A 14,026-nucleotide genomic window follows, 5' to 3' on the forward strand; every position below is an offset into this window, starting at 1 on the left:
AGTACATCACACTTCGTGATTCATCGTGACTCATTTTGCGGGGCCATAAGCCTTTCTTCTATCATTAACCCACAATCCAATGGCTTTCTACCGGCGGTTTCACCGTTCCTTTTAATTCTATGACCACATTATAACTTGATCATTATCCCATTTTATATTCCAATAAGTAAAAGCAGTTCTAAATACTCAACTCTTATTCCACTAGATTGGTGTAGCAATGTCTATGATCTTTTGATTTTTTGATTTTATTTTATTTTATTTTATTTTCTCTTTTAATAGAGGCTGATCCAATAACTGGTAAGCACTGCCACGTCACTATAATGGGGATGCAAATTGAGTATTTAAAATTGGCAAATGATATTTGTATACACTTTTTTGTACATGCATTGTACACGCTTATAATTGATGTGGGACCCATGCATGTGAGATAGGTCCCACATACATGGGTCTCACACCAAATGTAAGTATGTACAATATATGTACAAAAAATGTGTACAAATAACACATCTCTTTAGAATTACCCCTTTAATAATACTAGAAACTACACTTTTATTTCATTACTATCTCATCTTGCTGACGTGGCAGTGCCAATAAGCCATTGTTATAAATAAAAAAAATTCCAAAAGTTGATTGACAATGCCGCTTTAGAATGGTGCGATAGTGATAAGATAAAGTGTATTTTTTTTTTCCGCATCTAATTGCATACATAATTACCACATTGTATCCTATTAGATTTGTAAAATTTAATCTAAATCATAAATCCTATACTGAAAAGAGGTACGTTCCTATTCCATTATAACTATCACACCTTTCCATGCTTTGCATGGTCGTAGGTTTTTACTTACAAAAATATTAGTAAACAACATTAAAAACGTCTACAAATTGAACACAAAGGTTTCATCCATGAAGTCTCCAATTCCCTATATATATATATATATATGCATGTGTTTGCCATATAAAGTTGTTTAGAGTTGCGAAGAATCCAATCATATTCATATGGGTTTCTCAACTATGAACCTCTGTGTTCTCTTTCTCCTTTTGTGCCTCTTAGCCTTTTCATCTTCTTCTTTTGGTGGCAGTACTCATATAATGACATATACGAGATACAAAGTCTCAGCAACTAAGCTCGAGCCCTACGACTGGAGTTACATAAGAGGTTTGCCTGTTTTCTGTCCCTATACTTTGAACATGTCTCGCTTTGTGGATATATATATATATATATATATATATATATATATATATATATATATATATATATATATATATATATATATATATATATATATATATATGCGCGCTACAAGCATGTTACGATCTTAAGGGTTCAACTGGAATTGGTTTTCAAGAGTGAGTTTGTATTATAAGCTTACATATATATATATGTTCGGATTGTTTGAGAACTTGCTTAGCAGTCAGGAACGGGATTAGGATTTTTCATAAGGGGTCAAAGGATGAATGAAAGGTCAGATCAAGCTTCGGTCCCTTATTAGGTGGGAGGAAGGCTTTAATCTAGAGAAACTTACCGGAGCAAAAGTAATGAAAGAAGTCATTTTTTTTTTTATTATTATTATTATTATTTACAAGTACGTACGTTCTTAGTATTCTTTGGCAACCATATTAAAAAAATAATTTAATAGGAATAAAAATAGATGCTTAATATATATACCTCTTGTTCTAAAACAAATATATATATTAACACAAATAAATGAATGGATTGATTGATTTCTAAGAGTAAATCATGATATTACAACTATCAATTGTGTCTTGATTTTATATTCAAATATAATAAATTAATTGATAATTTACTTTTCATTTTCAAATTGTTGAAATGACATTATAAATACGGATACGTGCTATATATTCAAGCCAATTAATAATCAAGATACGAGGACATTGAGAAGAAATTAAGTTCCAAAGTAGCTCCTTTTTTTTTTTTTGAGCAATTTGAAGTATTAGGGATTTTCCTTCAACGAGAAAAACAGTGAAAATATTTTGTTTTTTACAAAATGTGCGTTAAAAACATTAGAAGTTATGTAATAATATGGGATTGATGTTGTATGATGTGTTAGAATATTAATTACATAAATTATTTTTAACAGTTTGATTTTTTTAAATAACTGGTGATTTAATACGATATTAGAATAAAGATCTTAAATTCAAACATTTTCTCTGTCATTCTTTATAACCTTCTTATATATGGGACTGGAAACTATATATATGTAAGTAAGTGCAAGCACTATAATCTTTTCTACTTTAAGCTTAACAAATTTCTAAAGAAACTGAATTTGACATACATTTAATGTCTTTCTATTACAAATCATAATTGAAACAAAGTAAAATCCCTTTGAATCATTTCAAGGTAGGGGTATGGTTTAGATCAAGTTTTGCATGATCTTAACTGTTGTGGAAGTATCTATGCATGCTTTTTATTTCAAAATCTATTATATGTTTTACCATTTTCAATATAATTTGTTTCAGTTGAGTTGCCACCTCCGCCTTTTTATGCATCAGCATCCATTGAAATAGTATCAAATGTAAAACTGGTGAGTTCACTCAGATATCTCATGCAATGAGATTGTTAAAAATCTTTAGCAATTGCTTAATTTGTTGTTCAATCTTAGAATTTGCATTATTACAAGCCTAATGCAGCTCCAAAATGTAATCTTCAAGAAAAATACCTCTACATCATAATTGTTACAAGGTTTTCTAACTCTTTTATTATTATTATTATTATTATTATTTAGTTTAAATATATGTTATGGTTCATAAATAATCCTTCAGAACCTCAAGAAGATAGTCAAGCATCCCAAAAGAAAGTTGCCAATCATATGCTTTCGAGGCGGCGGTCCGCCTCTTCCAGATGTCTCAGAAACTGCTTTAGAAGGTTTATTTGAAAAACCTATCTTATGAAAAGTAGTTTAATTATCCATCTTTGTGTTAAATATTTCAAGGTATTTTGCTGGGGTTGATGATTCAATTGTGCAGTTTGTGAACATCTTAGAACAAGTCTTGTGTGTTTTTTCAGTGCTACATCATTTGTCTAATGGATCTTCTGGAGAAATACAAAATCTTCATAATATAGAGCAATGCTATCCTCTGCAGAAAAATATGACATTCAAATTGATGCCTCAGCAGGTTGTTGCTTTTACTGTTTTGTGATAGGATTCAAACTATTTTTGGCTATAATCCTGCTTCTCTTAGTAACACGCAAAGAACTTCTGTGCAGATCACACCTGGAGTTTATTATATTGGCTTGTTCAATGGAATTGGATCTACAAGAACTCAATCAAAGATGGTATATTTTTAGCACAAAATTTTAGTCCTTAAGTTATACAATAACATGTATATTACCATATGTTTTTTCATGGTTGAAATTTTAGTTATTAATTTTATTGATTATTTGGTTGTTGCCTTAATTAGATAAATAGGGGCTCAACATACTCTTTCAGTGCAAATTTAATTCTAGAAGGCTGTTTGAACTCTACAATGTGGGGTGAGCACTGTGATCAGGTAGTTGATGACCTTTCCAACTTGCAACATGATTCAAATGAGTTTGGAAATAGGGATGATGAACATTGTGTAGGAAACATTGCTTGCACTCACTATTCTAGGGTCATATGCACAAAGAATATGGATATGAATGTCTACTTCTTGGATGTAACGGAGGCAGTGGAACGGTTGACAATCAGATTCAATAAAGCTTCTCATTTTCATTCAAGGAACGCCAATGTATCTTCAGTAATGTTATATGCTCGACATAATGCAATTCCAGACAAAACTTTGCATGATTATTCCACTGATATAACTAAAGATCCTCTGGTTGTCCATTTACCAATGGCTGGTATATTGTATTTTGCCATCGAGATGGTTTTTTGGTCGAATGTACACGACGGGATGCGAGAAAGAAATATAAAACTTTGCTACTTGGTGGAGTGGGAAACCATTGCATGCCAACAAGGAAAGGCTGGACCAAACTGCACTTGGGAAGGACACATTCTTAAGGTATGCTAGTACTTTGTCTGTGCCATTCAATGGAATTTGAATTCCTATATCTACTCTCCAAACTTGGATGCTGCTCACTTATGTAACTTATTTTGACAAATATGTTTGAAATCTATCAATCTGCATGGAGAAAATAAAGGACTATTTTTATATGGATTTTTGCAGGCAATTCCTAAACAAAACCCAAATGTTGTTCTAGTTTATTTGCCAGACAGTGAAACTGTATCCTCAAAGTCAACTTATTTCTCTCTGGATCCCTTCTTGAGCAAGTCAGCATATGGAGATGGGTCAGACTACGCTTGGACATATTTTCTTCTGCATTCTACAATAGACACAGAAGGCAATAATCTTAACATCCAACTTAGAACAGACACAAAATTAAGTTATGAGTTATATGTTAGATTTGGTGGCTTACCATCACTTAATGTGTGGGACTATAGTTATTTGAACCAGAGAAGCAGCTGCAACAGCAGCTCCATGTTTAAATTGTATGCTACAAGTCAAGAAACAATCAATTTGTATATATTGTATCCCAAAACAGGACTTTGGACTATTGGGTTAAGGCATCGAGTTGCTATAAATAATTCTTTGAGCACCCAAACAACAATGTTCATCTCAAGCAAAAGTTGTCCAAATCGATGCTCTGATCATGGGGAATGTGTCTATAGTGAAGATGCAACCAAATCAACATATTACAGGTCACACATTTTCTGTATATTCTAGTTATATAAGTTGCCGAAGTAACTGGCTTAACTATCCTCGATTCAATTAACCCCTTTCTAAGTTTTTTTCTTAGCTACTGCACCTGTGATAGAAACCATGGGGGATTTGACTGCAGTGTCAGTGTAGTATCAGCAACAGGTTAGTACACAAAACAGCTCTTTCTATTCATAGTTATAACCCGTCTTTTCTCTTTCTGTTGTTACACTAGTCATAAATAATTATTTTTGTAGCAAATAATTTACTTTTCTTGTAGATTTGAGTAAATGAATGTGACATATTGGGATGTTTATCATTGATGTTGGTAATGGATCAATTTGAGAGTGGTTTTTTGTTGTCAATTTCCTATTCTTTTTTATGTAGCATGTATAAAACATGGTCTATTGCCTAAAATATTCACTGCCCTTTGTTTACTGCCTAAATGCTAATGGATTTGCTGAAATCTAATGTAGTGCAGAGATGGCATGAGATTTCTCTTATTGCATCAAATGCTGCAGCCTTACTTCCTGCATTTAAGGTCCTTCAAAAGAAGGTAAGATCCAAGTCATGAGGGTTTGGTTTAGAACAAATTGTATCTGAAAGCTGCTAATCATATTCATGACACTCTTATGCAGGCATGTGCAGAGTGGGTAATCTTCATGGCTAGTGGAATTTCAAGTGCATTGTATCATGCATGTGATGTAGGTTGCTGGTGTGCTCTACCATTTCATGTGCTACAGGTACATGATCTGATCTAGACATCTTCATTACTTCTACTGTTTTTAAGTTTTGGTATCAAGTTTTAATACTACTTTGGTTTCAGTTTATGGACTTTTGGCTTTCTTTCTTGGCTGTGGTGAGCACTTTTATATACCTAACTAATATTAGTGAAACTGCAAAAAGGACAATTCATACACTTGCAGCCATTATTACTGCACTCCTAGCTATAAGCGGCACAACCAGGTATTCACAAGATTGGAAATTATTCATGGCCTTGGATGGTCTATTTAGCAAGATAATGGTGTATCTAACTACTTTATAACCCTGCAGGTCCATAAATATTGTTATTGTACTAGCAATAGGTGCTTTGGCCTTTCTTGTTGGATGGTTGATACAATTCTGCACTCGATACAGAACATTTTCATTTCCATCAGGATCCTCATTAAAGATACTTGAAAGGTATGCAATATTATGTTTGACATATTCATGAACTTCTTATGCAAATAATGATTTTATAGAAGGCTAAAGTATAATAAGAATCATTTTTCTTGGTAGATGGCAGACTTTTGAAGTACAATTCCTTGATCTTATGAAGACAATCTATAGACACTTCCGCTGGGGTTTTGTGTTCCTTGGTTTCATTGCAATGTCCATGGCTGCATTAAGCCGGAGTATGGAAAATAGTCAAAACTATTGGATATGGCACAGGTAAAAAGTAGATCATAGTTCTTGCATAAATATGATCACCCTCATATCTTTTTTTTTATTAATAATTTTTTATTTTTCAGCACTTGGCACATCTCTATATACACCAGTGCATTTTTCTTTGTTTGTTCAAAAGTAAACATTCAAAATGCTGACAATCAAGAAGCACCAGCTACGACATCATATGAACCAACTCAGCAGGGGTCATTGCCTTGAGAGTATGGAGAATTTAATTATTTTCAAACTATGTAACATATTTTTGGACAAATATCAGGTAAATATGCCATTTGATATATATATATATTTTTTTTTGGGGGGGGGGGGGGGGGGGGGGGTAAGTGATATGTTTCCTCTCCACCAAGAACAAAAATTATATGTAATCTTATATCCATTGGTTTATTTTCTCTCTCTTTTGGTTCTAATTGACATGACAATCCATATAGCACTTATCACGTCAGCCACTAAATAATTAAATTTGAGTGTTGTTAAGAGTACTGCAGCTTTCACTACAAGTTCCTTATTATCATGCCCATCACTAAACAAAATAATTTATCTGTCAAATTTTGTTGATTAATTTTTCACCCATATTGTGTCGAGTGGCACTTATGCAGACTGCCACATTATAGTAAAAGTTGTCGTATCCTAAACATTTTTCACTAAATTTACATGTTAAAATCTGTTACTTAATTTTTTCACTGCTACACGAGTTTATAAGAAAATTATAATAAAAATTGTAGTAGGGTGTACCCCAAGCATTTTCTCTCCCTTCTCATCTTATTTTATTTCTTTCTTTCCTTTGTTTTTGAGACCCAATAAATATGCCATATTTCATGCGGTAGTGGGGGTTCAATTTTGAAACTCTAGAGCCCTATCCAACACATGTTTTGGTCTTCATATTTTCCACCAACTAATAAGCTATAAAATAAATGACAAAAATTAACTACAAACCGGTTTGTAATCTTTGGCTACAAATCGGTTTAATAAGCTGACAAGTGTCTTAAAACATATGAAACATTGTTAAAGTGTCTTAACAGTCTTCAGCTGACAAGTGTCTTAAAACAAGTGTCCTAAAACACCGTTAAATTTCATTAAAAGTCATATGTGTCTCCCACATGTTTTAGGACACTTGTCAACTTATTAAACCGGTTTGTAGCTAATTTTTGTCCCATTGTAGTATTCCTAACATGGTGCTTGTCATAAAAGAATAATGTTGGACAAATATATAGTTATTTCATTATGGTGTTAATTAACATATCCGATCATAACAGAACACAGTACACAAAACAAAATAATTACTTGGTCCAAAGAATTGGCTATGGCTTCTAACAGTTTAACAATCATAACTCTCTCTAGCTCTCGACCCTCAACTTTAAGTACAATAGACCAAGAATACATGATAACTCTTCTATATATACAACATTTGCACCTAATGTCTTTCACCTTAAGCACAAGAGACCAAGAACACATGAAAAGGCCAACGCTTTGAATCTAATAGGTTGTATTCTTCAACTGACTACAAGATATCTCACAATACAGTTTACGGAATTTATAGTAACCCGAGTTTAAGCAAGGTATATACTTGTAGTTAAGTTGCGAAAAAAAGGCTTAGCATAAGGCTATCTGCAAAACACAGAGAGACGATCGGAATGACACCGGCAAGAGGGGGTGGGTGTCACGCTTCCGTTTTGAGATATAAAGAAAACGCGAACTTGAGCTATGAAAAAAAAAAAAAAAACATAATAAAAACATCTACACAATTTCCAGGAAGTAGCACAGATGTAGTTCTTTAGTTAGTGCATAACAACCTAGGGGATCAACAAAAGACTTGACACTGTACAATATACAAAAAAGTCAATCTGGTTTATGATCTATCGCTCTAAGGAGGTCTCCGCCATCCACTAAAAGAGCCCGGCCTACAATGTCTTTAAAACTTTACATAATTAAATCAAAGAAATCCCTTGCTATTATTCGAAACAAACATAGACCCACTAATCTGCTTTTGTAAGCCAAAATTCTGGGTCATCATAAGTTGCCATGGTTTGAAATAATTTTTTTTGATAAGTAAATTTAGTCTTATTAAAAGTGTAAGGCGCTCCTAAGTACACTGAAAATAAACAAAATGAAACACCTAACTAGGAATGGAAAAACGAATAAAGAAATCAGTAAAGCTAATCGACAGTGGGAACAAAAAAGCCACCATCCAAAGATATAGCGTATGAAGAAACGAAGTTAAAATATCTTCTATGGAATTCTCTAAATCCTCAAGACACCTAAGATTTCTTTCCATCCAAACACACACACAAAAACAAAAAAAAAAAAACAAAAAAAATGCAGATTGGCACCATCTTCCAAATCGCAGCACTCATCAGCCTTCCAAACTTCCACCAACCATGGTTTGAAATAATTTAGCCATATCTAGAGTAGTTTCGACCCTACCAAGGAGAGCATGAAGAGAAATGCTATGGCAATGGCAGAATCACGAAAGAGGGCTGCACTCCCACCAAACCAAAACCAAGTCGGATGGAAACGAAGACCGAACGACAATAATCAAGAAGTCAAACCTAGAGGAAACAAATCGAGTTCAGCTAACGTCACACTTTGCCCCAAATGTCACGCTCCCGTTTTAAGGAAAATAAGGAAACGTGAACTTAATGAATCCGTAATATAATTTTTTGTTATTTACGATAATTAAACAAACACAAGAAAGCCCAAGAGAAGGTAAAAGAGGCAACTTAAAATATCTTCCATAGCATATATATATATATACACACACTGGGAATCCATAGTTCATTACATTTCTTTTAATGGAGGTATAAATAACATTTTTTATTTTAATAAATAAATTAAATCTTATTAAAAGCATAAGGCCATTAAAGATGGGAGTACCAGTGGGTCTATTGGTCATTAAGGACTAGTACAGCTGGTCTTAGGACTGGGACATGTGGACCCATTATTTTGTGGATTAGAAGAGGCCATAGCAGTAGATATAGTAGTAGCAGTTCTAACACCTGGGAACTCCATAACAGACAGGACCGCTTGAAAAGAAAAGTCCAAACTTGTGCAGCTTTTGTTTTGTAAACTGTACATTTTTTGTTATTTTGTATACTTTACTGTCCCATGTATAGGAGGACTCTAACAACTGTAGTATCAAGGACATATCTCCCTATAGTTGTTTTCTTTCGTTTCTACCTCCATTAAAGGAAATGTAATGAAATATGGATTCCCAGTGTGTATGTATATATATATATACACTATGGATGATATTTTAAGTTGCCTCTTTTATGTTTTCCTTGGCTTTCTTGTGTTTGTTTAATTATCATAAATAACAAAAAAAAAAATATTATGGATTCATTAAGATTCCAAAATCCTAGAAGCTCAAACAACACTACCACGTTAATAAACTAAACTGATACACCCAGAACCTCAACATCAAAAAGAAAACAAAAACCCATTCGGTCTATCTACAGAAAAAATCCAAAAACACCAACCGGCCATTAGTAATAATGCATCAAGAACACCCACCATCAAAATAACCCATAAATTTCTCCATGAAATCAACCTACTTATAATCCACAGAAATCAACACTCACACGGCTACAATGGAAGACACAAGAAATCAACCCATCATTCGGCCAAGACCCACAATTACAAGAAATTCAGTACCCAAAAGCCAAGACAACCGAAACCCATCATCAAATTTAAGCTTCAAACTCGTAATCAACAACAACCCATTCGGTTAGAGCCAACCGAAACACCACAAAATCAAATATTCAAACCCAAAAATTTACAATACCCATTCGGTTGTCCCCACAGAAAAATCCTTCCGAAAATCACAACACCACCCGAATATTCAACACTTAAATGAAAAAGAAGACAAAGCAAATAAACTTGAAAGAAAACAGCTTTTACCAAGAAAAATACCTGCTGGGTTTTCGATTTTCCACGTTCGTTAGCTTCTGAGGAGGTGAGGAGAGAAGAGGGTTTCGTTTGGGTTTATATACGAAGGGGGAGACAGAGGCAGCAATCTGCGTGGCTGTGTTTTTCTGGAGATGTTGGGTCCAGGGGTGGCCCCAGGCCACTAGGGGTGGCTGCGCGCCACCCCGGCCACCCCCTTCCTTTTTTGTTTTTATTTTATTTTTGAATTTTATTTTATTTTATTTTTAAATTATTTATTTATTTTTATTAAAATGAACACGTGTTGCTATTTTATTAATTTGATTTGACACTGATATGATATTTAATAGAATTTGTCAAAAATTTTAACAAAATTTAACTCTAAGAATCAATCTGTAATTATAATTTACCATAAAGACCTTTCATGAACTTTTTAAACTATAAAGAATGATTCGTAATTATAGTATACCTCAGGACTAGTGGTGTAATTATCTTAAAAATAAATAAAAAATTTAAAAGATAATGGAAGACGATCTTGCAAAATAAATAAGGCGATAAAAAGTGACATTCTTAAGTGATGGTGAATCAATAAAAAAAAAAAACTTGACTGGAAAAGCCTCACTACCCTTCCAGAAGGTTCACGTGTAATGTAGCCTTAAATAATTAAAATTGCTGCAATTTAGTCGGTCCACTTACCATTTTCCCAAGTGTCAATCTTGCCCTAATCTGTCAAGAAATGCTATGACTATCAAATTTTTTTATCAAATGGTAAATGTATAATAAATTTTTGAGTCAGAGCTCGATTTGAAATCGGTTACTCATATTTAAAAAATCAACTTTTGCTGCTTAAGATTTTCACGGATTTGAAATCCGTCCCTCCGTGAGTTTTCCGTTCATTTTTACAATTTCTGTTAGTATCACGGGAACCTTTTTCCTACATTATCTTAAAATATTATTATTTTTATTATATTTTAAAAAACTTAAATTTTACTTTTTATTTTTAATTTTTAATTTTTTTTAAAAGAAAGTGAGGTTTGTAGGGTGGATACCAGTACCCTTCGAAGGGGGTGGCCTGCAAACCACCCTAAGGCCGGGAATTATTTTTCAAGTGCTTAAATAAGTTTGTTCTTCTCTTACGGTAGCAATTATTTTCCCAGAATCACATTTTGTTTTACAGGAAATAGGAATTAAATTACCATTGTCGTCCGCCCACTCATTTGGATGGAAAATTCACAAACAATTTTCTTTTTCTTTTTTTTTTCCCTGTTCAACGTCTATCTACATAGCATAATGAGCATCTATAATTTATTTTTTATTTTTTCTTGAGCGACTTATTTAATTTAATCAAGGGAGGGGCTGCAAATCTCTGCAAGATAATAAAATAACCATACAAATCAAACCTTACTTTTTAGGTAAAATAAGTTGCAATTGTGAAATATTTGCTTGAATTAATGCAAAGCTTCGAATTTCGATGTTCTCCCTCGTCAAATTTAACAATAAAAATCAAACCCAAACAATAATTAAAAAAAAAAAATGGTAAGAAAAATAGTTAATTATTAAATAACAACACTGAAAAGAAATTTCTGATTAATAATCAAACAATTTTCCTTGTAGTTTTTTGGACATCAATTAACCAGAAATTAAAATTGACACAAGCTGTGAAGACTAAAACACCAATCATGTTTAGCACAGAGGGTGAAGATTGAAATTACATTTGGCACATTCAAAAGTCCAACCGTCACTAGATTTACCACATTTATTACATAGAGGATGGATGCCCTTGCGCTTGTCAACAAGAGCGAGGGGATGTTCGTGGATGTCAAACGTATAAGTCTTCCCAAACTTCATATTTGGATCTTCTCCAAGAATACATTCAGGGTGCGCAGGAAAATCGAGATCCGCACAATAGTAGAACCAATGCTTTGAATTTCGTGGTTTTTCACAAATATCACAATAATACTCATGATCATAATCTTTTTCACTCTTATAACAAAGTATGAATGATTGTTCATATGATCTATATCTTATGATAGTCGGTAGTGTAGCACATCTGAAATCCAGAGTAAACTCACAATAAGCGCAACGAAAGATTATTCCGACCCTATCACAAGAATTGCACTTCTCATTATTTGATGTGCTGAGGAGAATAAGTTGGTGCTCATGACCTTCATGGTTCATGATGTCAGATCTTAAACTGCATTGGACATCAAGGTCGAAGTAGCATTTGTCACAATGGTAGACGAAGCCATTACAATGGCGTCCAAGAGCTTCGCAAAAAAAATACTTGTAAACATAAGGTGACTCTGTGAGGAGAATGAGGGGGTGTTGATGAAGTGGGTGTAACTTTTTCCTGGGTAATTCAACACAAGATTTGTGAAGAAAAAATCCGCATTGAGTACATGTATAAAAGGGAGGTGAGATAGGCCATATACACCCGTCACATTTTTCATCATTCTTAAGCTGCTCATCAATAAGCTTCAAGTCATGCTTGTGACTAATATGTTTGATTTCCACGGCTATTTCAATATTGTCCTCTCCCTGTTTGGATTTCTTGACAACATATGGTAATGAATCAATGGATTCATCAAGCCCCGGATCTTCGAATTTCAGCATACTTGTTGATTCAATACGCTCCCACTGTTCCCCTTCCATATCTATATTTGCAGCACAATGAAGATGGGTAACAAAATCACAAGTAGAGCAATAATAAACCATGTAGTTTGTGTTCACCTTTTTAACACAAAGCGGGCAAAGTCGATGGTCGGATTGATTGAGGTGAGGCTTGAGGGATTTGGTGAGGTGAAGAGGGTGTCTGTGACGGATATGTTTGACAAGCAATGGGTAGGAAGTACATTCTATGTGGACCAAAAATGGGCAGATAGCACATAAGCAAAACATGCATTTGTCTTCTTTCCCACAGGCGTCGCAAGTTAAAGAGAGACATCTTCGCACGAGGGTCAATGGGTGTTCATGATGAATTTCAGCTTGGATGGTGAGCGGTAGAAAAGCACATTTAGCTTCAAGTCTAAAATTACAGTCAGAGCATTTGTAAATCGGGTGATATATCTTGATCTCTCCATTGCAACCGTCGCATTTGGGTTCCCCTTCGAACTGCCAGGTGTGAATGAGGGGATGTTTGGGGTGCAACGGGTGCTCCAACTTGTCGGATAGTTCTGTACATGATTTATGAATGATAAACCCGCCACACTCTTTGCAAATGTAATTAGGACCCGATATTGTTGTCTGGCACACATTGCAATTTGATCTTCTATAATCCTTGTCTAGCACTTCATTGAAGATCAACGGATGCCGGTGGAGGAAATATTTAAGCGGCTCTCTCTCCATCTCCCTCTTTATTACACGAAACTATTTCTGTACAAGGGAACTCTTTAATATATATATATTCAAAACTAAAATTAGGTGAGGGGAAAAAAACTATTTTATTTTGCTGTTCACTTATTCTCGTTCAATTTATTATTAAAAACAAAAAACAAAAGAAAGAAAGATAGATAGATAAAACATAATAATAACACATATTATAACATCGTACTAGCAAAGAAATAATGTGTTGGCAGAAGAAAATAATACAACTGAAAATAAGAGATATCACTAGAAAAAAGAAGAGAGTGTAGTACTTACTATAGAGCTTCAAGCTTGTTGTGCCGCTTGTGATCACAAAGACCTTTCACCCCTTTAATTTGGTACAAGAAAATACAACTATGACAGAGGTGGTTTATAAAGAATTTCATTTCTTTTGTTCTTTGTTTCTACCTCTTATTTTCTATTTTATATGCTCATTTATTCTCTTCCTTTATTCTTATCTTTGTTTTCACCCTATTCTTTTTTTAAATCTCCCTCTTTTATATATATATTTTTTTATGCTCCTTTATTTTATTCTCTGCTTTATAATTTTCTTCATTTCTAGCTAGACATTCTTTATTTTATTTTTTGATCGGTCTGGAGGTGATTTAGTTTAATGGGTAGGAGGCCCACTAGCACTCAAGTG

General features: G+C 33.8%; 2 protein-coding genes and 1 long non-coding RNA gene across 3 annotated transcripts; 1 reads left to right on the forward strand and 2 right to left on the reverse strand.

Moving 5' to 3' along the window:
- Positions 1-1,089: 1,089 nt before the first annotated feature.
- On the forward strand, positions 1,090-4,011 carry LOC133853827 (uncharacterized). Its single transcript, XM_062289853.1, has 6 exons — positions 1,090-1,156; positions 2,479-2,543; positions 2,782-2,884; positions 3,026-3,135; positions 3,227-3,295; positions 3,421-4,011. The coding sequence occupies exons 1-6, from the start codon at positions 1,090-1,092 to the stop codon at positions 4,009-4,011; spliced, it is 1,005 nt and encodes a 334-aa protein (XP_062145837.1).
- A 120-nt stretch (positions 4,012-4,131) lies between these two features.
- LOC133854466 (uncharacterized) lies at positions 4,132-10,266 on the reverse strand. Its single transcript, XR_009896815.1, has 3 exons — positions 10,048-10,266; positions 4,418-4,495; positions 4,132-4,324 (listed from the first exon to the last, which is right to left on the reverse strand). It is a non-coding gene; the product is annotated as an uncharacterized LOC133854466 (long non-coding RNA).
- Positions 10,267-11,703: 1,437 nt separating this feature from the next.
- On the reverse strand, positions 11,704-13,718 carry LOC133853828 (uncharacterized). Its single transcript, XM_062289854.1, has 2 exons — positions 13,660-13,718; positions 11,704-13,392 (listed from the first exon to the last, which is right to left on the reverse strand). Exon 2 carries the CDS (start codon positions 13,363-13,365, stop codon positions 11,704-11,706), a length of 1,662 nt encoding a protein of 553 aa, XP_062145838.1. The 5' UTR covers positions 13,366-13,392; positions 13,660-13,718.
- Positions 13,719-14,026: the final 308 nt, after the last annotated feature.

This window comes from Alnus glutinosa, chromosome 13, assembly GCF_958979055.1.
Source record: "Alnus glutinosa chromosome 13, dhAlnGlut1.1, whole genome shotgun sequence".
In the NCBI taxonomy this organism is placed as follows: domain Eukaryota; kingdom Viridiplantae; phylum Streptophyta; class Magnoliopsida; order Fagales; family Betulaceae; genus Alnus; species Alnus glutinosa.

Excerpts from the sequence above, each read along its gene's own strand:
- LOC133853827 (XM_062289853.1), top strand. The coding sequence starts at position 1,090 with ATGACATATACGAGATACAAAGTCTCAGCAACTAAGCTCGAGCCCTAC. Across the intron at positions 1,157-2,478 it reads CGACTGGAGTTACATAAGAG|TTGAGTTGCCACCTCCGCCT; the intron begins GTTTGCCTGTTT and ends AATTTGTTTCAG. Across the intron at positions 3,136-3,226 it reads TCAAATTGATGCCTCAGCAG|ATCACACCTGGAGTTTATTA; the intron begins GTTGTTGCTTTT and ends ACTTCTGTGCAG.
- LOC133853828 (XM_062289854.1), bottom strand. The coding sequence starts at position 13,365 with ATGGAGAGAGAGCCGCTTAAATATTTCCTCCACCGGCATCCGTTGATC.